This window comes from Paramisgurnus dabryanus, chromosome 6 (assembly GCF_030506205.2).
Source record: "Paramisgurnus dabryanus chromosome 6, PD_genome_1.1, whole genome shotgun sequence".
NCBI lineage: Eukaryota > Metazoa > Chordata > Actinopteri > Cypriniformes > Cobitidae > Paramisgurnus > Paramisgurnus dabryanus.
The window spans coordinates 7,099,478-7,127,217 of record NC_133342.1 but is presented as its reverse complement, the minus strand read 5'-3'; the positions used below and the strand labels follow the sequence as shown (position 1 = coordinate 7,127,217).

General features: G+C 37.4%; 2 protein-coding genes across 8 annotated transcripts in view; both read right to left on the bottom strand.

The window, feature by feature from the left end:
• mtcl1 (microtubule crosslinking factor 1) overlaps nt 1-11,205 on the bottom strand; it is a 65,110-nt gene extending 53,905 nt beyond the window's left edge. For 4 of the 7 annotated variants that reach the window (XM_065261969.2, XM_065261971.2, XM_065261972.2 and 1 more), the window contains exons 1-3: nt 9,867-11,204; nt 6,394-6,618; nt 6,158-6,316 (exon numbers count right to left, since the gene is read on the bottom strand). In XM_065261969.2, coding sequence (XP_065118041.1) covers nt 6,158-6,316; nt 6,394-6,618; nt 9,867-10,628 — 1,146 coding nt within the window. In that variant the 5' untranslated portion in view covers nt 10,629-11,204. Of the gene's footprint in view, nt 1-6,157; nt 6,317-6,393; nt 6,619-9,866 lie in introns of all 7 variants that reach the window. The other 3 variants (XM_065261970.2, XM_065261975.2, XM_065261974.2) reach the window with 2 other exon arrangements.
• Nucleotides 11,206-13,920: 2,715 nt separating this feature from the next.
• Nucleotides 13,921-27,367, bottom strand: rab12 (RAB12, member RAS oncogene family). The gene is made up of 6 exons (XM_065261937.2): nt 26,956-27,367; nt 21,962-22,022; nt 20,973-21,111; nt 20,798-20,887; nt 19,620-19,724; nt 13,921-17,313 (listed from the first exon to the last, which is right to left on the bottom strand). The coding sequence occupies exons 1-6, from the start codon at nt 27,158-27,160 to the stop codon at nt 17,206-17,208; spliced, it is 708 nt and encodes a 235-aa protein (XP_065118009.1). The 5' UTR covers nt 27,161-27,367; the 3' UTR covers nt 13,921-17,205.
• Between the last annotated feature and the right edge of the window lie 373 nt (nt 27,368-27,740).

Genomic DNA, 27,740 nt, shown 5'->3' with positions numbered 1-27,740 from the left:
TTCAATGACCTGTATGTATGTATGTATGTAAATTTTCAAAAAATTGACAGGGCCTTGAATTATTTCCCCCAGATTCAAAAACTTTTAAGGATTTCAAGGACCCGTGGGAACCCTGAAGTTGCTTTAATAGCATAAATAATTCCTGTAAAATGATAAAGCTAAAGTTCACTGCCAGGTGATATATTTTCTACAACAGAATTCCCCTTTCAAAGCCTACAACGAACGGCAGGTTTGGACTACAGCCCTCTACTTCCTGCTTTAATGACATCACTAGAACTGTTTTTTGACTAAATACGTCAGTCGCCAGCTAAGCTAACGGCAAGCTAAGCTGCTCTCGAATTACAACGAACTACACAATCAGAACTCATTACGTATTTCTGAAGGAAGGACTTCATAGAACAAGGAAGACATCTGACCGTTTTTAGGACAGTTAAAACAGCGCTATACAGATAAGTAAAGAAATCATACAAATTAGCCACCTTTAAAATAGTTATGAATGGCATTGATGTGTTGATGTCTTCAGTCCAAAACTGCAGGGAATTGACCGCACCACAAGCACGTACACAAGGCCTTTGCTAGCAACTGTTTAAAAGAATAAAACAAATAAGTTAATTTTAAGTATTATTTTCTCTTGTATATTGAGGATTGATCTTTATTAAATAAATTTGTATCCGATTACTCGATTAATCGATGGGAAAATCAGTAGAATATTCGATTACTAAAATAATCGATAGCTGCAGCCCTAGTCATGAATAATTATGTCGAACTCTGATTGGCTGTTTCTCAGAGCCGTTTAGTTCAGTAGCTGTGTGTGTGTAAACAGACCTTATGTTTGAGACTGTATCAGACGAAGGTCGATTATTCGAAGATTGGAAATAGACATTTCTAAGATGCAGTGCAAGTTATTGTTTTTTTTCTGTATAGATCTGCAAAATGTAACTGTAACCAGAGGTGGAAAGAGTTATTGTACTCAAGTAAAAGTAAAGTTACTTTAATAATATTTTACTTAAGTAAAACTAAAGTTACTTGTCTAAAAATCTACTCAAGTAAAAGTAAAACGTAAGTCATTTTAACTTTACTCAGAGTAAAAGTTACTTTTTTTACAGTGGGGAGAGGTGGAGGATTATAGTATAGTTCAAAAAAAATCTCTCTCTCTCTCTCTCTCTCTCTCTCTCTCTCTCTCTCTCTCTGCAATGTCTAATGACCTGCACATTCTCGAGGACGTTCTGAAGTTGTGTTTGACTTGACGCAAAGCTGCTAGACCTCGGAAGATAATGCGCATGGTATTAAAAACGAGAATGAAATAAAGCGTCAGTGGAAAGTGGTCGCTTAAGTATGACCAGGGGTTTCTTTCATAAGATTTGAACTGAGGCGGGTCTGCATTAGCGCGCGCCTGTCTCGTCCGTCTCAATGGTTCTTTTTGCGCGTTCCCCCACCCATCAATCATCCGTTGCTTGTCTTTTCACCTTGCTCTTTTTTAAAATTTACTTAGTAACGGATATGATTTAAAATGTAGCGAAGTACAATACTTTAAACAAAACATACTTAAGTAAAAGTACAGATTTTAAAAACTACTCAAAGAAGTAAAAGTACACAAAAAAACTACTCAATTACAGTAACGTGAGTAAATGTAGTTCGTTACTTTCCACCTCTGACTGTAACGTCAATAGTAGAACTTCAGCCTAAATGTTAGCATATAGCATTAACTAGCATATAGCGCTAACTCAGCAGTCACAACTTTGTGTTTAACATTGTAACTTCATTTAATGTGTAATTCAATGTTGGTGCATACATCTCGACTGTAACGTCACAGTTGAGATTGGCTGGTCTTTTGTATGCACGAGGCGGAAGGATGAAACAAACGTGTTTGTGGCCCACGTTACAATTAATGTAAACTTTACACCTTACATGAAAATGGAGTTTGACACGCCATAAGTTATTTGCAATAATATGAAGAATAGCAGTGTGAAAAGCATAGAGAAACTGTAGCAACATCATGAAGTGCACCACACACCTACAAAATTAAAATAATGGCGTCTTTAATATTCAGTCATTTAGTCCAAAAACAGCCTATCGAATGATGTTTCTTGTAAAACTGAGCTGCTTTAACAGACTGGATGAACAATCTGGATGTGTGGCGTCAGTATGGTGCATTACAAATGACAGCCTCTCATTAGCAACCCTGCAACACACCAAACGACTGAACTGTTTATGAAAACTCTCACTAGCTTATGCCATTCCACAGCCTGACAGATATAAAGCATCGCTCTCTCTCCTGTCCTCCCCTGTGAGACGGGAATCTGCCAGAAGGTTTCATAAGCGGCTGCTCAGTTGGATTAATTCTGGTCCGGATGCCAATCCCTCAGAGTTGGCACGAAGCAACCTGGACACCGATGATAACGCAGAGAACGACACAAAGCTATGCAACAAGATGCACAAGCTCATACATTAATCTTATGGAACTACTGTAAATAAATAGGTGTATATATTTGACCATTGCAGGTATATATATATATATATATGTTGTCTATTTAATAAAACATTTTCCTCAGTTGGTATAACATTGCACTGACACAGCAAACGTCATAGGTTGGATCGCTTGGGTACATACATCCTGATAAAATGTACATCTTAAATGCCGTGTAAATTGCTCTGGATTACAGCATTTCGATTAAATGCATAAAGCAAATCTCCTGATGATAAAGAAATTATTTTGCATCTTCTCTATGCAACACTGTGACATACAGCACAGACCGTCACACTACTGGAAGCAACGGCACACTTCCCGTCAGCCCGGCTTAACAGCATTCCAGTCTGTTTAACCGGCTTACTTTTCATGTAAACGAGACCCGTCAACCTGTCAGGAATGCAGGTATACCACTTTTAAAAGTATAAATCCCACTGTAGTACTTAAAATAGATATCAGCCTTTAGACTGTACTGTATGGTTCACATAATGCATGACAGCTCAATTGGTAGAGCGTTAATGCTAAAAAAAAAAAAAACATACTGATAAAATGTATGACTTAAAAATGCACTGTAGGTTACTTGAAAAAAAAAAAAGCCAAATGCATAAATGTAGATGGTTCTTTGGAGAATAAAACGTTACATCAAGGGTTTATCATATCTATGAGTTGGTTCACGGGTCTCACAGCACTCGAACATAGATGGTTACTTGAAGAATTAAATGTCAAAAAATGTAACTCAAAAAGGTTTGAAATTTAAAGCCTTGAACAGATTTAACATCTCCTGAAAGCCTGGTACAGTTAATAAAAAGAGACAATGTGGAAGATACAACACAATCTAAATTCATTGCTGTTGTGGGGCAAAGACGGAGTAACGATGAGGAATATAAGATGAAAAACTGGAGCCGGTGGTTTTCTAGGACAAACCACAAGAGAGATGCGCTATCGCTCACACAACTGTAACACTCAAAGCTTTACAAAAATATTTCAATGCTTTACTCCAATCCTGTTTGTCTATCCGTCACATACATTACAATCCATTTGTGGGTGTGTGTATAGATTTATAGATTTATTTAAAGGTATAGTTTACCAAAAATGGGATTACACTTTATTTACAGTGTCCTTCTTACAATGTTACTATATATTGTATATGTGATAACGGCATAATGTACTTTCATAATGTACTTTATAGGGTTAGGTTAATGGGGGCGTACACACCAAATACAAATTCAATGATTTGTGCGAGTAGATTACAATCAAAGTCAATGCAAAGACAAGAATAGATGCAAACGTGCGCAGGGCGATGCGAATCACGCGAACGGGTGGTGTGATTGCCGTGAAAACACGCGCTATTCACCTCAAACTGCATCTTCATGCAAGCTGAAAATATTCCCAAAAATTTGCATGAAGCGAAGTTACATCCCACGAACACACGTACGCATTTGCCATACACACCAAATGTTAATTCAATGATTTGCATAAGAAGATTACAATCAAAGTCAATGCAAAGATGCGAATATCCGCAAACTCACGCAGGGTGATGCGAAACATATTCAACTCAAGCTAAAATTTCGGATGACATGAATTAAATCCTGCGAACACATGTACATGTTTGCTATACACACCAAATTTGAATTAAATTATTTGCGTGAGTAGATTGCAATCAAAATCAATGCAAAGAAGCGAATAGCCGCAAACTTGCGCAGGGTGATGCAAATCACGCAAACGATTGGAGGATTGTCGTGAAAACACGTGCTATTAACCTCAAACTGCATCTTCGCGCAAGTTGAAAATATAAAAAAAAAAAATTGCATGAAGCAAAGTTACATCCCACAAACACATGTAAGCGTTTGCCATACACACCAAATGTTAATTCAATGATTTGCATAAGAAGATTACAATCAAAGTCAATGCAAAGATGCGAATATCCGCAAACTCACGCAGGGTGATGCGAAACATATTCAACTCAAGCTAAAATTTCGGATGACATGAATTAAATCCTGCGAACACACGTACATGTTTGCCATACACACCAAATTTGAATTAAATTATTTGCGTGAGTAGATTGCAATCAAAATCAATGCAAAGAAGCGAATAGCCGCAAACTTGCGCAGGGTGATGCAAATCACGCAAACGATTGGAGGATTGTCGTGAAAACACGTGCTATTAACCTCAAACTGCATCTTCGCGCAAGTTGAAAATATTAAAAAAAAAAATTGCATGAAGCAAAGTTACATCCCACAAACACATGTAAGCGTTTGCCATACACACCAAATGTTAATTCAATGATTTGCATAAGAAGATTACAATCAAAGTCAATGCAAAAACATGAATAGCAGCAAACTCACGCAGAGCGATGCGAATCACACTAACGGGTGGTGTGATTCCCACGAAAACATGCGCTATTTGCCTCAAACTGCGTCTTTGGGCAAATAAAAATAAAAATTCGCAAAAAATCCACAAGACGCAAAGTTAAATCCCACAAACACATGTACGCATTTGCCATACGCACCAAACGTGAATTCAATGATTTGTGTAAGAAAATTACAATCAAAGTCAATGCAAAAACATGAATAGCCGCAAACTCGCGCAGAGTGATGCGAATCACACTAACGGGTGGTGTGATTCCCACGAAAACATGCGCTATTTGCCTTAAACTGCGTCTTTGCGCAAGTTGAAAATATTCACGGAAAATTTGAATGACACGAAGTTAAAACCCGCAGATAATCTAGAGCAAGGAATACAATTCTTCACGTTTGGTGTGTTTGCAGCATTAGGTTTGGTCTAGGGTTGCATGTAATCAAATGTTATTCCAATAGTAATGATATGTAACAACACAAAAAACACTGTAAAATAAAATGTTACCAAAAAATGTAATCTTTCAGCCGTCAATAATTGATGTCTGTCCAACCTGACTTTCATGGTGGAATACAAAAGATCAAAACGAAACTGGGTGTGGCAAGCTCCAGATTTATCCAACTTATCCAAATGTATCAACTTTTAGCTCATGCAAGCTACACATTTACTATGGCATAATGTTAAGTAAAACGGACGACAATTTATTTTAAAGGGACAGTTCACCCAGAAATAAAAATTGCCCCATGATTTACTCACCCTCAAGATATTTTTATTACAAAATCACATCGATTACTCTCAGAAGGCCTTTATTAACCCCTTGGAGCCGTGTGGATTACTTATGTGAAGGATAGATGGACTTTGGGCTTCAATATCACTGGCACCATTTACTACCAAAATATAAACTTGGAAGAGCCCAACATTTTCTAATATAACTCCACTTGTGTTCCTCTGAAAGATGATGGACATAAACATCAGGGATTGAGGGTGAGGAAATGATGGGGTCATTTTTATTTTTGGGTGAACTATCCCTTTAACTCTCTTAAAAACATTAAATATTTAAAAAAATGCCTTCCCTGTATACAAATAAAAAGACAAAAATCATACACACACTAAAAATGTCAGGACGCAATAATATGTTAAGGAGATTTGCTGCGCCAAGGAATGTTTTTAAAAATGCAGCACGTACTAAAATAACCCCTTTTGCCTTTTGAAGACAAATATCAGAATCAGTCCCACTTATAAAGTCACTGGAGAGGTGTGATATTTTATCCTAACAACCAGATTTCCACTTTCCGATGCTTGTTATTATCTTAAGATCTGCTAGGAATGTCTTACCTCTTTGGCTCTCTCGAGTTCATTATGCAGGGCCTGTTTGGAGATCTCCACCTCGATGATCTTTTGCCTGAGCATCTCGTTTTCATCCTCCGCCCGCGTGCGCTTGTCTTCCACCGTCTCCAGTTCATTGTGCAGACGCACTGATACGTCTTTGGCCACCTGTGTGTGAAGTAGCATGTAATGCACCGTGCGTCTAAGCAATAATAAAAGATACACGCCAACCAAAGCAAACTCACCTTTAGGTCTTGCTCCAGACCACGTAGAAGATCTCCGTCAACGTGTCCAGTCTGAGCTACACGCAAACTCTTTTGTTCAGCCTTGCGGAGGCGGTACTGAAGGATTCGACAGTTCTTGTTGGAACGGTCCAGTTCCCTGCGTAGTTCCTGTAGCTGGTACACCTCCTCTTCAAGGTAGTTGTCCCTAATTTCCTCCATCTCGGCATGCAACTCGTCCACTTCATCCTAAAGCAATCCGAATTCAAATCAGAATGAAAATCATTTACATTTATCCCAAGCAAACCAAACCCAGTAATTTGTTGTGCTTTACAGTTTTCTGCATAAATCATCCTACATGTAAATAAGATTATGTGAAAAGATAATCTTGATATCTATAATATTATATAAGGTAATGCCAAAGACTGAAATCAATGTATAGTATCCCAACGTTCTGTGTGTTTTTGTGCAAAATAATCTGTCAATAAAATCCACAAAGATGAAAGACATTCATAAAAAAACTTCACCCCGGACTTCATTGGATGGCGCTAATTTGTTAAGCCTCATTTCCCAACACTCACTATAGACATCTACTGTAAACAAGGTTGAGAAGAAAAAAGAAACAAAGACAATGATAAACAGCCCAACACAATGACCTTCACTGTTCATGTGCTGATGCTCCTGTCAAACATGAATTATGAGACACCTCTAAATTATCGATGTCATTCAAGATGGAAAAAGAAAGATAGGTAATAAAAAAAGAGACAGAAGGAGAGATACACGAGGGAAATGAGAGAGAATGATAAATAATCATGGGTGCACATCTGCTGTAAGGCTTTAAACACATCATCCAGGTTTGTTTTTGTGGATGTCTCTTCTGTGAGATGCATCCATTACAGGCAAAGCTACTAAAATGGATTAATGGCTTCAGAGAACGCACTGACTCGAGTGCTTATAAATGTATGAAAATCCAGTTTGTGACAGCACTCATGCACTCTTCCATCTGACAATTGAAATGAAACTTTGATGAAATGATGCCGATTATAGGGCTGCCACCATTTACCCATCGGTTTTACTCTGGGAGCACAGGTGTTGAGTGTCCTGTGACATCATCCTTAAATGTATTCAAATATGAATTGCTGTGATGTGAAATCATTCTGAATCTGTCTCAATGCAACAGAACAAGACGGCAGTTTGGTCCCTTGGTCCCATCACCGCATTCATATTCAACTTTAAAAAAAGGAGGTTGTTTACTGTTGAGTGCTCAACTCACAGCCGGAATATGAAAGACCAAATAAAGCTTATTTTTGGTACGAGATTTTTAAATTACTAATAAACAAACTGTGCAGAATAGTTCAGATAGTTTTAAAGTGTGCAGTGTGAGGAAAGATGTACCACACCAGCACAGGGGTTGTCGTGAAAAACACAAAGCACTGCGTGAAACTGTCAAATGGATTTCACAGTGTCACATTATCCTTCAGCAGAACATCAAGACCTAACCTGACCAAAGATTTAATCTGGAAACGCAAATAACTACAAAATAAAGAAATGTAAGTAAACACAAGGGGTAGTTTCCCAGACATGGCTTAAGTCTAGTTTGTTTGAGCCATCTTAACAGAAAACACCTATTTTAAAATATATACCATTGTTCTGTCACAAGATGCACACCAGTAAAGTGCTTTTCTAAGGCATGTTTAAAAAACTACTAACTGTGTTTTTTTGAGAGCATTAAAGTGGCCGGAAGTCATTCATTTTAAATGAGAGCTGGCGGCGAGCTCTGGTGAGCAGCGACGCGGCGCTTCATGTATGGCGTGTGGACATCAAGGAGAGTTGAAATCAGTTCAACTTTATGGTAATGAGCCATGACGCGATTCGGCCCCAACCAATCGGAAGGCGGAAATCTCTGCTTGAGGGGAGTTCAGAGAATGCATTCGAGCTTCAGAGCGTCCACTACACCTTTTTTATAGCGTTGTTGGCAGGGCAGTCAGAGCTTTTATTGACGCTCCCGCCGATGGCGCTGTGAAAGCACAGTAAGGCCTAGGCCTGGATTAAACTAAACCAAGTCTGGAAAACTGCCCCCAGATGTTTTAAACCTATTAAAGATGAAATTGCGCAAGACTTTTGATGTTATAATAAATTATCTACATGATATATTTTACATGTTAAAATTGTCACTTTGTAGGTGTAAGCAAAACTGTGCCGTTTAGGTTGTGTCCTTTAAAATGCAAATGAGCTGAAGAAATGCAAACACTGATCACCATAATGGATCCTTAAAAATGCAAATGAGCTGAAGAAATGCAAACACTGATCACCATAATGGATCCTTAAAAATGAAAATGAGCTGAAGAAATGCAAACACTGATCACCATAATGGATCCTTAAACATGAAAATGAGCTGAAGAAATGCAAACACTGATCACCATAATGGATCCTTAAAAATGAAAATGAGCTGAAGAAATGCAAACACTGATCACCATAATGGATCCTTAAAAATGAAAATGAGCTGAAGAAATGCAAACACTGATCACCATAATGGATCCTTAAAAATGAAAATGAGCTGAAGAAATGCAAACACTGATCACCATAATGGATCCTTAAAAATGAAAATGAGCTGAAGAAATGCAAACACTGATCACCATAATGGTGGTTTGTTGAAATTGAAACTCAATTATGCTGTCAATTATTTTTTTCTCTCTCTCTTTCTCTCTGCACTAAAGGGCAGTGACATGCTTGGATAGTGCAGATTAAGGGGCGGGATTATTATAATAAGATCCCTTTTTGAGATCACAAGGGAAGCCAAATGTCAAAGATTTATTTTTCACATGCTTGCAGAGAATAGTTTACCAAAAATATGTTACTGGGTTAATCACTTGATCTTTTCACATTTTTCAGGTTGATAGAAGCACTGGGGACCAAGCACATAAACAAAAGTTAGATTTTCCTGATATGCCCCCTTTAAAAGTATCATGGCACTGTGTGGTAGTTGTTTTGGAGATGGTAATAGGCCTATTCTATATAATACATTGGACTATCACGTATAAATGAATATAGAAATTAAGTACAACAGTGTTTATTAAGCAACATCACTGTACCATATAACCTTTTTTTAACCCTTACACATGTAATGCCACTATTGAGGTGTTACATTTATATTTTACATATATGTGCATCTTTTGTTTAACTGTATTTGTGTCTTTTCCAAGTGAGCTACTAAAGCTCCTAGTGATGCAAATCTTTACTTTAGTCAGTAGTCAGTGCTATTATAAATTGTAGTATAGTATATAGTAGGCTATATGTATACTTTTAGGCCTATACTGAAATATTCTGTAGGCTAGTATAAACTGAAAACCCATTGCTTGTAAGCTGTAGTAGGCTACACATTAATATTTACTATAGTAAGGTTCAAAACACTTTAGTACATGTGTTTATTTTAGTACATACTATAGTAGGCTTATATGACAGCATAATATTTTCTTAAATAAAAGCATTTGGCTCACCTTGAGGTAGTCATTTTCCGAACGAAGGTCTTCGATTTCCCTTAACAATTCCTCTTGGATCATTTCCTTCCCTTCCGCTTTGAATTGTGCGGTTTTCTCCGCTTTACATTTCCCAGCGTGCGCACCTGACATCGCCGCTTCTCTGAGCGTCGCGCTCGAGTCCGCCGTGCGCACACGAATCTCAGCCACCTGCTCCCCGCGCTCGCTCGAACCTGAGCCGCTACACGACTCCACATCGCTACTGGCGGCTTGAACGAGTCTCTGCTCGTCGGACAGAGGTTCGGATGGACAATCGGACAAATCCGAACTGCTGTCCGTCTGGCAAACCCGGCCTGTGGGAACGCGTATCGGGGATCCGACGGGACCGTGGGAAAGAGGGGCCATCCTCTGCTTGCTTTTGGCGATTTGCGGAGCGGTGTCAAGCACTTTGCCGGTCGGTTTCGGTTCGGATGCTGCATGCTGAGTGACCTTAACGGACTTTTTTGTAGATGAGGGCTTGATGTTGCTTTTTGCAGGTGCTGGTTTTTCCTTCGCGCTGGGGGTGGCGCGTCTCGGTACGCGGCTTTGAGACGCTACGGGCGCAGCGGACGCTTGCGGCTTGTTGAGTTTGGGTGATTTTGGCACGATCTGTTTGCCCGATCGAGAGTGGACATCCTTAAGGACGGGTCTGGCAGGGGACGGCGCGCGGTTTAACCTCTTCTTCTCCACCTGAGGAGGATGATGGCTCTGCGGTTTGGTGTCGGAGCCATTGGGGCTCTCCATTATATGACCTCCACACCGGTGAGAGGAGAACGACGGTACCGATAATCAACCCGGAGTCCGGGGAGACAACAACCCTGTCGGATGGATCCAGCAGCGCGCTTTTCTCCTTTCGCGTTTTGTCTCATCACTCCAGATTCACTTTCCAGTCGTCATCATCACCGGGGTTGAGAGTAGCCTAGCTTATAATTCCCAGCGCTTCCGAGCCCAACACGGGTGTATGTTGCGATGTCAAGTGAGAATCGCCGTGATTTTGTGCGTTAAATCAGTGCATCCCTCCATTTCCCTCTGAATAAAAGTATTCCCATCTCCCTACGGTCCCTTCTTCCTGCTGGCCTCCTCTCCTCCCCTCCCGTCTGACGGGAAAAATCTGCAGCCGCTGCGGTCTGACGCTCTCCGCTTCTGTTTCGGGTCTCGTAAAGCGCATGCGCTTGTTCTTCTACACACAAATACGGAACACACCCCTCCCGCGCCCCGGTACACCGGCAGCAGACGCGCGGCGTGAGTACGCGTGGTGGACCAGAGACTCAACGCGTCAGTTTTACTGTACGTCGAATGTATGTGAAAAACACAGACGTAAATCAAACTTACAACACGTAGAAAATATGCAAAATAGAAACATTTGCAAAAATAGGAAAATGAAAGCAAATTTGTAGGAACATGAAAATGAAAGCCACACCAACTTAATTCTCCAATTACAAGAAATGTTCATTGTTGTACTAACAACCCTATTGAAAAATCCAGCTAAGACCAAGCTGGTTTAAGGTGGCAGTAGGCTAGCTGGTTTAAGATGGTCCTCCCAGACTGGCAAAGCTGGTGGGTCAGCTGGTCTTCAGTCCAAGTGACCAAAACACAGTTAGACCAGCTTGCTACACCAGCGAAACCTGCTAAAACCAAGCTGGGAGACCAGCTAAAACCAGCTCACCCACTTTGGTCTTAGCTGGATTTTTCAGTAGGGAAGCCAGGCGTTGTTAAACAAAATAGCCTACAACCATAATAAATAAATAGTTTGGCACACAATTTTTTTTCATAGTGATGTCACAGAATAACCATTTTGGTTCCACAAAGAACCTTTTGATCAAATGTCAACCCTGACTTCAACTAGGTTGTAGCCTAGTTTATAAAGTCTGAAATACAAATGTTTTCTTATAAAAACCCATCTCTTTGTCCCGTAATGTTATTATTTAATAATAACATTTAATAACCGTATAATTTAGTTTTTGAAAACACCAATGTGTACAGTGTGACATATGGCAAAAACAGTGAAAGCCTTCAAATCGCTCTTGCGATACTTTAGAGGCCTTCAGTGTGTCAAACATCTTATGTTGTGTGCACACCAAAAGCGAAGTATTCGCATCACCTTACTCAATCTAGATTACTAGCGCAAATGAAAACAATGCTTTCCACCATTTTCCGGTACAACAGAAAGTGCCAAACCGGATGCAAAAAGCTCTTCACGGATTGTCTAACGCCATGTTTCCATCAACCTGATTTTAGGCGCATTTTAAGTATTGCATCAAAAACGAGTGATTGAAACGCCAGATTTCTAATAAAAATCCCTTAGTTTGCAAAAAATATTTTAGGTGGTGTTTGACTAATGCAACAAAAATGAGAATAATGAGAGATGAAAACTCATTTGCCGAATAAATTCTGATATAGTGAACATTAAACCCACAGGACTGACCATCTAGCCGTTTCCACCGAAGTTGTCTTTATAACATATATGGGCTCAATGTTGTTGCAATGCCCTTTCTGCTAGTGCCTGCATTAAAAATGCTGCATTCCTTTTTATGAGCACAGCATTTAGATCCTTTTTTTTTTTTTTGCGAATTTTAAAAAGATTCGCTGCACGTCTGTAAGGAAACCCAGCTAATATTGTGTTCCACTATGGTTAAAAATATTCAAAAGTTGAAACTTTCACAGAAGACTGATGCGAATATTGCAAGTAAGTGATACCTCCCCCGTTGCCTGGTGTGAATTTGCCTCTATTCGTGCATATATAATCTACTCAAACAAATAATTAACCCCTTCAGACTCTGCGTTTTGTGGTTAAAAAAATGCTGATCAACCAATCAAAATAAGGCACACCGATTAAACACCTGAAAAATCATGTCTGAAAGGGTTAAATTTGTTTTTGGTGTGCACCCACCATTAGAGAAGTAGTGGTGTACAACAACAAAATCAGAAAAGAAATGTGAATTATGCACACACTGAATCAAACAGAAAATAAAAATAGCTTAAAATACAGATAGTGTAAAACCTGAATGGATTTATGCTTTGCTTATTAAAATTATAGTTCTTTATGGTGATCCAATAGCGCCATCATTCTGTTAAATATGAAGTGCACATCTGATAGATACTTTGAAAACACCATTAAAACATTGATTAAAAAATATTAATTTTACACTTGCAAATAAAGCAAAGCTGTGTAATAAATATAGATTTTTATTTGTACTTCATTAGTTTAAGAATGCCACAAGTTAAAAATACATGAAACTTCTTAAACATGCCGAAACTGTTTCAAAGACCTAATATTAATACAAAGTACTCTTCTGTTTTGAAGTGCAAGAGGATCCATTTAATCTTTTGTTTTTGCAATGTTAAAGGGATAGTTCATCCAAAAATGAAATTTTAATGCTAGTTTTTGTTTTTTCCCATCAACTTTGTTTTTAGCATCTTCTTTTGTGCAACAGAATAAAGAAACTCATTTTATTTTTGGGTAAACTATCCCGTTGGCCAAGGTAATAGAGATTAAATAAGGCTACTAAAAATAAATAAATATTTTCAGCACAACTAACAGCCTTTCTGAAGAACATGAAGTTACTTTTGTAGCAAACACTATCATGCAACTAACAAGAAACCTGAAAACACAAAAAGTCTGTTGAAGTTACTTTGTTGCAAAAATAAAGTAAGGGCTTAAAGAAATAGTTCACCCAAAAATAAAAATTCAATCACCATTGATGAATTTCTTTGTTCTGCTGAACACAAAAAAAGACATTTTTAGCAATGTTTGTAACCAAGTCATTTTTGAGCACCATTGACTTCCATAGTAGTATTTATTCCTACTATGGAAGTCAGTGGTGCTTCTGTTTCCTGCTTAATTACAAATATTGAATTCAGCAGAACAAAGAAATTTATACAGGTTTGTAACAAGGGTGATGATGAGTATATGATGACTGAATATTCATTATTCTGCGAACTAAATCTCCAGGACAGGGATAAATTCAGCAACAATCAAAAATAAAAGTTAACCAATTGTGCTAAGAAAATAAAACGCAAACACAGAGGTACAATATAGAGTATCTCACAAATTTATAATATAGCACAAGCCTTCAAACATGAGGTTAGTATATGTTCCCTAACACGGTTAACACAAATAAACCACATGCTGGTTATGACATTTCAAGTACTTACGCTAAACCTGAAAGGGGATAAATTAAACGTAGGAACACCTGGGCTTTTTGAATAATACAGAACAGAAATACAGTCAAAATACTGTTTTTAAGTTAGTAATACTGAGATATCAGTCCTTCAAATACAGAACAGGTATTAAGTTTAGTGTAACACACTTATCTGAGGCACACAACATAAACAGTCACAAAACACACACGCATTGTATAAACCTTCATTTTGTTAAAGTATTAAATCGAACCAAGTTGTTCTTAAACTTTCCATATCATATTAAAAATAAAACTTAAAGACCCCATTTTTTTAGACAATTCTTTTTACTGTAATGTGCAATAACAATTATTTATTTAAATTGTGAATCATTCAAATCTTTGCAAGAAAGATTTATTGTTGTTAATTTAATTAAAAAAGAAAAACCATTGTGTCTAGTTTATTCATCACCCCAGGTAAAAAAGTACACTTTTATATACTTGAAGTGATAGTTCATATTAAACCCATGATGTACTCACCCTCAAGCCGTCTGAGATGCATATATCCATCATTTTTCAGACCAAAACATTTTCAGAAGATGGACACGATCTTTCAATTTTTTAATGTATGAATATATGGTCCACCTCCTTTAAGCCCAAAGATTGTGCATCCATCCTTCACAAAGTTATCCAAAGAGAGGCCGGGTAATCCATGCGGTTTTATAGTAGAAATATCCATATTTAAAACTTTATAAATGAAAAAAACTAGCTTCTGGTAACGCCACCATCCTAGACACCTCTGCATTCAAGAGAGAGTATCAGCGTAGTGTACGCACTTTTTCGACAAATGTGAAGGGCGGAGACGCAGAGCATCAGCAAAGAACCCTCCGCAAAGTGCATACACTGGCGTAAGATGCCAGCGTTACAAATGAAAATAACTAGCTTCTGGTAAAGTTTTAAATATGGATATTTCTACTCATGAATACCCTTAGAAGGCATTTGTTTATCCTCATGGAGCCGGCTGGATTACTTTTGTGAAGGATGGATGCACAATCTTGAAGTTTGAAGGACGGTGACGCCATATCTATAGAAACATCTAGGACATCTTCTAAAAATAACTAAAAATGTGTTTGTCTTAAAAATTATGGATATATATCTCGGATGGCTTGAGGGCGAGTTAATCATGGGTTTATTATAATTTTTGGCTGAACTATCCCTTTAAAGTGCTGTATTTTTACATACTAATACTGTATTTTAAATTCTTCTTTAGTACTTCTAAAGAACATCTAAGTGCACTTAAAATGTGCGAAAATGTATCTTTGTATGAAAGATGCGTTGAAGTTTACTACAAGTGGTATCTAAATACATTTTTAATACAAAGATAGTATGTTAAAAGCACATTTTAGTATTTAAAGGGATAGTTTACCCCCAAATAAAAATTCTGTCATTATTTACTCTCCCTCATATTGGTACAAACCTGTATACATTTCTTTGTTCTGATGAACACAAAGGAAGATATTTCAAACTGCTCGTGGACCCTATTTACATCCATAGTATTATTTTTTTCCTACTATGGAAGTGAATGGGGTCCACAAACTATCTTCCTTTGTGTTCATCAGAACAAAGAAATGTATACAGATTTGTAACAACATGAGGGTGAATAATTGCCAGAATTTTCATTTTTGGGTGACCTATCCCTTTAAATACAAATTTGTACATCAAGTACCAAATTAGTGCACAAAAATAGAAACTTAAGTACATAATGAAAGTGTACCACTTTTTCACCTGGGACTGTATGACAGTAATGAGAAAGATATTTTGCTTGCATTACGGTAACTGTAATTGTCTCAATGTGAAAAAAAAGTTTTTCTTTTAATTTTTGGGGTGAATATGATAAGGTCGACACATTATATGCATGTGCGATTCCCTCAAAAAGAATCACAAAATGTCTTTAAAGCTCCATAGCAACACTCATCAATCCTCATGTACTATAACAGTTGCACTAAAAGTGAAAGGTATTAAACATTTACTACTTACACATACGCTGTTCAGTTCTCTTAATCATTCCCACAAATCCTCTTTAAAAAAAAAAATGATAGCTATGTTACATAACTATATCAGTCCTTTATCTCTGCAGCAATAGCATAAATAGAGTTGAGGCCATGATGTTGGATGTTGTAGTTATTCTTCAGTTAGTGATGCTGAAAGCCATCCAACTATTAAACCATCCTGTGTAATCATCAAACTTCTCTCCGTGAAGAATAGCCCTTTAATGACAGCATTACTTTTCCCGGTTTCCAAAACTTGAAAATTAATTACAATCCTCCGTAATTCTATTAAAGTTAAACAGCATCTATAAAGCATCACTAAGCCACAGTTATTAGTGATGCCAGATAACATTAATAACCCTTCAGCATGTTAGCTATTTGTTAACTACCTACAAATGGATTGTAGTGCAAAAAAAAAAAATCACTTATGGACACTCAAAAAAAAAAAACATTAACACTGATTGAATGTGGCTACGTTACACTACAGGTGCTGGTGATTAAAAATGGGACAAACAAACCACTACGGATCCACTTTGAATGAAATTTATATCCGCTTTGCTCTTAATCCCAAATCAATTCAGAAAGGAGCTTCTTAGTTACGAGGAGCTATTGATTTAAACAATTTATTGATTTGATATTAATCAGCCATTATGTCTTATGAAGATATAGATTTCCAAAATGCCAAATGTTTCCTTCATTCAACAGAAGTGGCGCACATAAAACATAAGATCTGATGGGTTCCAATCGTACGACTCCCGTCATGCGTGTTTGTGGCACGCGCGCAGCGCTATCCGAAAAGGAAGGCACATCGTTGTCGGACAAACGCAATCCTGTGCTTCCCAGAAATGAGGTAGTGTAGATATGGACCATCAGAAAAAAAATGTGTGAAGGTACAATGTTTCGTGTTGGCGTATCATGGTACCAAATACAGAATATGTGTTAAGTGAAACAGTCCATCGCTCGAGAAGATTATATGCACTGTATCTTTTTTTGTAAAGACCTGTCTCTATTATGCTCCATTTGGGCTGGAGTCTCAAGCTCACCGGTGAGAGGGCATCACAACATGAGCATATCACCTCCTGCTGGTGGAAGGCTGTAATTGCACACATAGGGTTATGAAATTAAAGGAAGTGATTTTACAAAAGCACAGGAGTCTCAACAGCAGCGCATGCGAGGAGGCGGCAGCTCTGGTGGGATATCGGGCTCGGGCTGAAGTGACAGGACGCTGTTGGACAGCTCTCTACTGGGGACCTCAAGTGGCATCTAAAGGAAAAATAGCAGAAAGGTTGAAAAGACTCAACAATGAAACTTCCTCAGATTGTACAGCCACAGATGATCATAGCCCACCAGCTTGGAAAGCTGGCTTTAAAAAGTAGCCATTTTGCATTTGTAAGTGAATAGATCATATGGTCGTTTAAAGGAAAACACCAGCGTTTTTCAATATTTTACTATGTTCTTAGATAAATTAATACATACCTATCTTTTTTCAATGCATGCATTTATTCTTTGTACAGCTCGTCGTGAATGTGTCGTGAAGGCATTTAGCCTAGCGCCATTCATTCCTTAGGATCCAAACAAGCAGTGGCGGCCAGTGACTTCTTTTTTCAAGAGAGCTCAATGCGTAGTTCGTCACAACATGTATGTAGCCCGTCATGATTGTGGTTCGTAATTTCAAAATATGGGCATCACGTGTTTTTTCAAAATAAGTGCCTGCTGCAGATGCGTCTAAAGGGTTTATGATAAAAGAGACGCTCGCGTTTGCCAGATACTCTCATAATCTCATGCGTAATCAGAGTTTAGTGTTAATGGAGTGTCTTGCGTGTATATTGCGAACGTGAGCGTCTCTTTTATCATAAACGGTTTTGACGCTGTGCTACAGGCACTTATTTTGACAAAACGCATGATGCACATGGTTAACATGACGCAACAAACACATATTTTGAAAACACAAGCAACACACATGACACTCCAAACACTTATTTTGAATTTGCGCCCCTCGGATGAGCAGTCACGAGCTGCCACAGCAAACAGTGATGAATTTAGAAGCCACCAAACACTTCCATGTTTTCGCTATTTAAAGACTGTTACATGAAGTTACACGAATAAGTATGGTGACACAAACAAAACGTGGAGATTTTTTAAGCATGTATTAGTTTGTCTAAGTTGAAGTAAGAACATAGCAAAATATTGAAAAACTTTGGTGTTTTCCTTTAAAAGGATAATTCACCGAAAAAAAAATAATAATTTTATTGTCAATTTAAGGAATAATCTATCGATTTTCCAAACAGAGATAAAGTTAGAAGTCGAAGTACTCCCAAAAGTGCTGTTCCGCCATACAATATAGTTCCTCTTTTAAATCCGCTTAGAAAAGCGCTACGTTTTATTTTGTGCCACCATACTTGCTCGTATAACTACTCGTCTTAACTAGGAAAAACGTTGATGTGTTTGGTCACTTCTAACTTCATCTCTGAATGGTACCATTGAATGAATGGGGCTAAGTTAAATGCTATCGAAGTGTCGCAGCGCGCCCCAGCGCTTACGTGCACGCACACAGATGATAGAGGGATGTATCAACTCTTCTTAGTTAAGGTAATAACATAGTTTAATATTGAAAATGAGTAGACTATTCCTTTAAAAAGGATGATATTTTGAAGAATGTGTGTAAACAAACAGATCAGGGGCATCATTCATTTCAATAGTAGGAAAAAAGGTTATGGAAGTAAATGGTGCCCCACATCTGTTTGGTTACAAACATTCTTCAAAATATCTTCCTTTATGTTGAGCAAAACCAAGTAATTTATACAGGTTTGTGTTGACTTCAATCAATGAATTATATTTTTTGCATTTACTCATCTGTAATAAGCACGCAGTTGATGGCACACATTGACTTCCATGGTATTAGTTTTTTTCTACTATGGAAGTCAATAGGTCCAAGCAACTGTGTGTTTATCATCATTAATTATCTTCTTTGGTGTTCACCAAAATAAAGAAACTCTTACAGGTTTAGGTTGAGTAAATGATGACTTCATTCTTATTTTTGAGTAGTGATATTTATCGGCCGATTTTTGATGAATTTGAAACCATCGGCATATCGGCAATAGCACGAGAAAAACAATCGGTATCGGCCTATTAATTAACTGCATAAAGAAATCCATTATATGTAAAAAAAACGAGTTAATGTTGTTAATAAAATAAATGCTGAACAGCAAAAACCACCTTTAAAGGTTGTCATGCTGTCTTATTATACTTGTTTTAGCTTAATTTGTGTCTCTCTTATTATGTTGGTCAGTTGAATGTTAATTAGATCAAATCCATTTTCAGTAAAAATAATTTGATGCAGAAATAAACTAGCGAATAGACCAACTGTATAGTATTGTACACAAGTGTTTAATATCGGTATCGGCCAGAAGTTGTCTGTTTAAATCGGTATCGGTCCAAAAAAATCCTATCGGTGCATCCCTATTTTTGAGTGAACTATCCCTTTAAGTAAAAGTTCGAGTAATATGAAAAGTGATTAAAGTAAGTAAAAAAACAACCCCTTTGTTTGGGATCAAAGAGTCCACACTCACCTTACTTAAAATATCATCGACTAGTTTGAGAAAGATCTCATCAACGTTGAAGTTATCCTTGGCGCTGGCCTCACAGAAACGCATTCCTGATATCCGTGAAGCAAACTGCCAGAGAAAAGTGAACCGGCTTTATTATTATTGTTAAAATAATCACGTTTGAACAAATAAATGGGAACACATTGAGTGTTCCACATAAAATAACAGACTAATGTCCTATCTACTTAAATGGGGAAAGATGGATATTTCTAAAATCACAATTTAACAACATATTTATGATCAACAATTAAATCTGACATAAACTGCACCCTAACTTTTGTTTCTTAAAGGGGACATATCATGAAAATCTGACTTTTTCATGTTTAAGTGCTATAATTGGGTCCACAGCGCTTCTATCAACCTAGAAAATGTGAAATAGATTAACCCAGTAACTTAGTTTTGGTAAACCATTCTCTGCAGTAATGCGAAAAAAATACGTCATTGAAATTTGGCTCCCCTTGTGATGTCAGAAGGGGATAGCATCCCTAGTTTGAAAACAGCTTTTAATTAATAGATACAGTAGAAAACACTTAAAAATCGATGGAAAACATAATCGAACAAACGAACTAGCCAGCATAGTAATATTTTAACGTATAGAAAAGGGTGCTAAGTTAAGCCAATGTCAACTGACTCCCCAAGGGTTTTACTATAAACTAGTAAAACTACACACACCAAATGCATATTTTACCATATCTTACCACTCTGTTGTGTCCATCAGGATTTGCATACATGCAAAAATTCATGACCTTAAGCTCAAAATCGACTTAAATCCATGTGTTAACATGAACCATTTTCTCTTCGATAACAAAAATAAGTTTTTTTCTTTAGAATAAAGCAGACAGATGAATTCTTCATTGAAAGTTAAAGGGGAAAATCTTGGCTAGATTCACTGAAATTGATGCAAAATGTAGAAATGTATGATTTGATTACAAAATCCTTTCACGTTAAGTAAAAGAAACAATTGTTTTTATTAAATATTACAATTTCTTTTCAATTTAGCAGCGCAAAAGTTATGTGAACACATACTGGTAAAAATAAGTACTTTTGAGGTACTAATACTCTCTTTGGTACCAATCTGAACTATTTTTATAGTAAAAGCGTAAACAAAGTTACAGATCCATACATTAATGTCTGGTTCTCACCCGCTCCGCTTGCTGTCGTGAGATGATGCGATCGGACTCGCAATCCAGCTTGTTCCCAACCAACAGAAGCTCGGCATCCTCAGACGCATACTGCACAGAACCACAATAATACTGAAAGTTACAGAACCGGTCACTTCATGGCAGAAAATCATGCATCTGTAAAGATGTCAATCACCTTGTCAATCATTTTCATCCACTTGGGTAGGTCATCAAAGGTTTCCTGCTTGGTGATGTCATAGACCAGGACAATGCCTTTCGCACCACGGTAATAGGCTGAAGTGATGCTGTTAAACCTCTCCTGACCCGCTGTGTCCCTAGAAATTCAATATTATCACTTGTATGACCTTCTGAGAAACATTCTTCTGATATTAAAGGTTTTTTTTGGAACCTTGCAGCCTAAAGAGGTTCTTCTATGGCACCGTGAAGCACCTTAAATTTTAGGATTGTACTGTAGAGCAGTTTCTAAAATGATTAGAGCCCAAAATCAAATGAATAACTTTAGGAAATAAAAAGATTAACAGATTATTTCAGAATACCACTGTATGTGACAAATATTAATCTCTTCACTTTTTACTGTACCTTATCCACCCTAGTCTGGCTGCTTTTTTCCAAAACAGGATTTTGATGTCACAAAGAGGGTCGTTGAGGCATCACGTCAACGAGCAGTTAAGACGGACAGTGACGGAGCCGTGCACGCTGGGTAGCTGGATGTGAGTGGACATGTGTTACAGATAAAACGTTTAAAAGCAGACATCTGCAGGCATGCGGTGTGAGACAAACCAGTGTGTTTCAGGGTCACAGGAAAAGGGAAGGGATGGGAAAAAGACATGCAAGGAAGTAAATGGACATAAAACGTTAGTAAAAAGTAATTAGTGACACACTACACATATTTATAGTCGGAGTTGTGAATTCTGGGATGAAATAAGTGTTTAATCACAGATACAGTCACACAAAATAAATGTGATAATGTTGTGAAAATACTCGGCTGGTTAGCTTTAAACAAACACAATGAATCTCAGCAGCTAAAGATGGAAGTCGTCTGAATGTGAATCTGAACAATAGTCCTGGAATCTCTGACTCGTGCTGGACCATCATATCTCATGCGCCTCTGAGACACAGGAAGTGACGTCAATCATAAGGATAGGAGATTTCCTCTTTACTTACCAGATCTGTAACCTGATCTTCTTTCCTCTCAGCTCTACAGTTTTGATTTTAAAATCCACACCTTTAACACAAAGAACAGGATACTTAAATATTAGGATGGATAAATAACTATTAGGAAAAAATGACACAATGATTGCTACGGTTATATTTAAGCAAAAGCCCTACAAAGGTTATAAAAGCTGATTGTATATTCCTAAATAAAAGGAAAATTAAAATGTTCATTTTTTATACATTTATAAAAAAAACTTTTCCAGGCCATCATAATGCTGAACACCACATTTCGAACTGTGATAATATCATTCTAATGCACACCCGCTTGTGATTATTTCTTTAGTTGTCTTGAATGCTAATTTTTATGGCGCAACAATAGTTGTGTTTCCATTAAAGGTGCAGTGTGTACATTTTAGCGGCATCTAGTGGTGAGGTTGTGAATGGCCAATGGCTCAGTTCACTGCTCACCCCTCGCTATTGAAATGCATAGAGAAGCTCCGGTAGCCACCACCAGACAAACATGTCATCTTCGGAGACAACTTAGTAAAAAAAGTTTGTCCATTAAGGGCTTCTGTAGAAACATGTAAGGAGACCCTGTAAGGAGACCCTCGGTATGTAGATAAATACGTCTCATTCTAAGGTAATAAAAACACAATGGTTTATTAAAAAAGGTCTTTATACACCCATTATAATATAGTTTTGTATATTATGTTGCATTTCTGTCAAGAGATCCTTCTAAAAATAACACACTGCACCTTTAAAGGGACAGTAAATAGGATTACCCCCATCTAGTGGTGAAAGTTTATTTTGCATTCAAAGGAATAGTGCTCTCTAGCGCCTCGCTTTCCAAATGCGTGTTGCAACTACGGTAGCCGTTATGTTATTACTGATCTCGATGTCCGTTTCAGCTGGTTCACGTGTTCTGAATGAAAACGCGTTATGGAAACGCGTTGGTAGGCTAGTGCTTTTTGTCCCTCTCTGCTATTATAGTTTTTTAATAAGGCGGAACGACATGGAAGCCTCCATGGACTTACCCGTTCAATGTAAACAAATAGAAGAAATTCTAAGCTTACAAAGAAAAGTCAGATCATTGGAAGAGGTCATTTGACATCAATGAGGACATATTTATGAATAGAGACATTGATTTTGACTAATAAAATACTTTAGAAACTACACATTGTCCCTTTAACCTTTAAATTGCGCAAATTGATGCTCGCATGAGCTGTTTAATTGGGCTATATTGTTCTATTTTATCATCTAAACCTTCTTCTCATGTCCTGTTTATGCTCTCCTCTAGCAACGATTGATCAACCTTTTAACTGACAGAAGCCTGTTAAACAAGTAAACTTATATTTTCTGATGTGATCTGGCGTCCGGGGCTGGATCGTTTTTTATTTTGTCTGTGGTGTGAAGACCTGATCTAACACATTGGTACTACGGATGTTGTTGGGTATCTCTGTTTATAACATCTCTGTGACTGCATAACTTTCACAAGCGTGACAAAGCAGAAAATGAAGCATGTCGCAGCAGCTGCGTGTGACTGTATCTGGCTATTCTGGGATATTGAGTTTCCACATGGCTTCACTGATTGTTTACACTACACTTACTTAACCAATGTTCATTTGATGATAAGACTTTGTCATTGAACCTTGTAACGTCTTGTAAACCTGCCACTATTCATATGACTAAACAATATTTATCATTTCATGGCATAAGATGGACCAATCATACACTGTATCTCATACACATGGCTCACATTAATGAAAATATCACTCCAGTATCACACTATATCAACACTTTAATCATTTTCACTGCTTTCTGTGTCAATGAAAGACATACAACTGCCATTATTATTAAATAAGATAAAATGGCCTATATGATGTAAAAATGACAAAAAAAGTCACCTTGCTAAAACTTTTCTAATGACATTGTCAGGACTGGACATAACTGACCCACCATACTAGTGTTGTTGAGTTCTCATGTTACATTAGCTCACACAGCTACAACTGCTCAAAGCAGATTTGGAATAGATTTAGCTTTTTGTTTACAAGGCACAAGACATTACAGGTTCATAATTGCATTAGGAAACCGATGCATACAATCATAACGTCATAGTTTATTATCAAGTAGATCTTATGATAGTATTTATAAAAAATCCTTATAGAAAAGATGTAAGTATAACTTATAAAGTATAATAAAATATAACTAAGCAATATATGTCATATAAGTCTCAGGTGTGCCTAGAATGTATACGTGAAGTTTCAGCTCAAAATACCCCACAGATCATTTGTTATAGCATGTCAAAAATGCACCTATTTGGGAGGAAGCAAAAAGTGCCGTTTTATTGTGTGTACCTTTAAATTAGGGCTGCATGGTAAATCACATGCGATAGTCATGCGCATCTCATCAGTAAAGCCGGTTCCTTGATTAGTAGTAAATCGCTATCATCTGCTTTCAGATGAAGCAGCAATAACTACACAAAGCCATAGTTCACTGACAATCGGGGCAATTTTGCATTAATTATTTTAGCTGACGTATCGTCTGCGAATATGAAAGCGATATGGTCTGTGTTCTTGTGTTCACACGCTGCCAAAACACATTTATGTTCGAACACCTTGTAAAAGTGGATTTTTCATAATATGTGACCTTTAATGTTTGTTTGTTTGTTGTTTATTTGACAACATTTTAAAATATAATACAAACCCTGACTGTCGAGGAGGATATACACAAAAAAGACATTGTTTTTTTTCCACTGTGGTCCTCAAGACAAGATTTAAGAATCATCTATAATTAATTTCAATAAATAATAATAATCAATTGTATGATAATGGTCTATATTTAACTACATAGTGTTTAAATTGAGGAGGTGCTGGGATGGTCCCGAACCATAAATTGGGGGGGTTCCCTGGTTTTTATTAAAATACAACATAAATTTCAAATTCTTGTACTGCATTGCCACAAAGCGATACTGTCCATTATTTTTTGACAAAGTCGGAATAAAGTAATCAGAACGTTTTTTGTCTGAAATAAATGTAAACTCATAAGACGTCACACTGTTTTCTGAAGGAATTCATAGATGAGTCAATGTCTCTGCGTGTGAATTATTTTCACCCCGTTGGTAAGAAAGAATCTTTAGTTACTATATTTAGTTATTATCTTTAGTAATCTTAAGAGTTTTAAAAAAAAAATCTCAAACTATTATTTCACACTAATTTCAGGGGTAAAAATGGTTAGGGTTTGAGTTAAGGGTTTCTTTGATTAAAACACTGATACAGGACCAACAAAAAATGATGATCCAGGATCACATCTTACTTTGTGAAATCATGGCGACACTATAATAACTGAGGTTTTAGCTAGGGGACCCCCATAATTGTTGACATAATTTGAACACTGACTAAATAATAAAAACCTATATTTAACTAATACACAAACTACCAAAATGACATGTATAGTCAACTGTATAAACCACATTAAAGGGACACTCCACTTTTATGATATTATGCAGCGCCCGAAAATAGTCCCTGGCTATTGAAAATTACCATGGGGACTATTTACGTGCAATGCGTACACGTACGCCTGCTACAGCCATGTTACAGCAGCAAAGTCCTTGATTTTTACGCCAGGATGAGAGTATGCCAACTTTTAATTTTCTGTCCAGTCTTAGTCGGGTACACGATGTAACTACAGAAGAGAAAAGTTTTAAATAGGAAAAATATTGAAACTTTTCAGGCTATGCTAAAAGTGGTACCGCCAGACCCGTGCTGCGTCCGAAACCGCCTACTACATACTATATAGTACGCGAAAAGCAGTAGGCGAGGCGAGTAGTATGTCCGAATACATAGTATTCGAAAAACAGTATGCGAAAAGTACCGGGATGACCTACTACTTCCGGTTAGATTTTGCAGTGTGCATACGATGGACGCTTCACTATCCCATGATGCCCCGGACGAGGAGTTATCCAAAGAAGAAGAAGAGGCACGCGGCTGTTTTCGCACTGAAATGACATGACGTGATGACGACGTATGTCACGTGATGTAGCAACATGGCGGATGTAGTACGTCCGAATCTCATTCATACTACCAGGATTCATACTATACAGTACCTACTGTTTTAACGCCAAGTAAGTAGGTACTTCATCTAATTCAGTACCTACTATACAGTATGCGGTTTCGGACGCAGCCCTGGATTTTAACTGCATGGATTCCAAAACGGTAAAAATCAAATGTTTAACTCTAGGGGAGCTGGAAAATGAGCATATTTTCAAAAAAAGTGGAGTGTCCCTTTAGGTAAGGAATAATTAACGACAGCCGTTGATTTATTGGAAAATAACGCACACCCAAGGTGGTAAAGCGCGTCATGCCGTTACACAGCAGGTGCACATTATTTTAAATAACTCAAAAAAAGACCAGAGTCAATTATTCCTGCTAAGATCTGATTCCTGTGAATACAGACTGGACACTGCTAAGACATTGCTCTTGTGATTATTTCAATAACATTTGACAGGTGTGAGTTTATTGAAAAATAATGTATACCCATGGAACTTAATGCATGCATACCCATGCAACATATCTCAACCAATCAGAATAAAGCATTCAATTGCCACGTGGTAAAAAAATCTAATTTTAACTACACAAACGACAATGATGCTCTATATTAAACTACATAAACTGCATAAATCACAACAATTATGTGTATTTAACTAGAAATAATACAATGATTATCTTTTTGTAACTATACAACCTACCATAATGATTAATATTTAATTACATAAACTACAATGATGCTCTGTTTAATAAGAGTCGGTAGTTAACTATCTACAATGGTGTTTATATTATCGCTGGTTTAGTAAATATGTATAACTATCTAACTAGTTTAGTTTTAAGGGCACATAAACTGTAAGAATTGTTAGTAGATAGATAAACATAATGAAAACAGCTAACGTTACTGGTAAACAGCTGTCCAGAGTGACAGCTTTAACAACTTTATCCCTCACTATTTCTTACCCACAGTTGACTTGCACGCCTCGCAGAATGTATCATCTGTAAATCTCTCCATCAGGCTGGTCTTCCCCACGCCACGGGAACCGATGATGATCACCTGCAGTTTAAAATCAGCGGCTCTGGGCGGAATCTTCCTGCGGCGCTGCGACGCTCCCACAGCGGGAGAGCCGCCACCGGCCCTCCGCTGGACACCAAAGCCGGAATCCATTCGCTAACAACAACCGGCCCGCATCTGTAACACAACCCGGCCGCTTTAAATACCCCCGTGCATCGCGGTGGGAAACTTTAATGTACTTTAAAGCGGCTTTTCGTCAGAGTTTGTCAAAGTTTTTAAGTATCCTGTAGCTGTTGTCGTCCTACACTGGGAACCTGGGAACGCGAGAGCAAGCGTGACATCACCGCAACTTCCGGTTCCGACGCGTTCCAAAGGAAGCCGCAAAATTCCCTTTAAGATCGTTTGCAAAAAAAAAAAAAAAAAAAAAAAAAAACAGTTAGGCACTTTTAAGTTACATGTGTCCTCTTTAATAAAGAAATACTTACTCGTTCACTTATTTTTTTTCACATTTTAGAAAATAGTAAAGTCAATAGTAAAGTCAAAACTATGAAATTACTGAATTATTATATATAAATTAGGGCTGTCAAAAGATTAATCGCATGCAAAATAAAAGTTTTTGTTGCATAAAATATTTGTTGTATAAAAGTAAGACATTTTTTATTTATGTATATAATAATACATTGTTCTTAAAAACATACATATGTGTGTGTATTTATATAAATGTATGCACAAA

What these genes read in the sequence shown, in the direction of transcription:
- rab12 (XM_065261937.2), bottom strand. Translation starts at nt 27,160, where the DNA reads ATGGATTCCGGCTTTGGTGTCCAGCGGAGGGCCGGTGGCGGCTCTCCC. An exon ending in GGATGAAAATGATTGACAAG is followed by an intron (nt 20,888 to 20,972) that starts GTGATTGACATC and finishes GGTTCTGTGCAG; the next exon opens with TATGCGTCTGAGGATGCCGA. An exon ending in CACGACAGCAAGCGGAGCGG is followed by an intron (nt 19,725 to 20,797) that starts GTGAGAACCAGA and finishes TTTCTCTGGCAG; the next exon opens with TTTGCTTCACGGATATCAGG.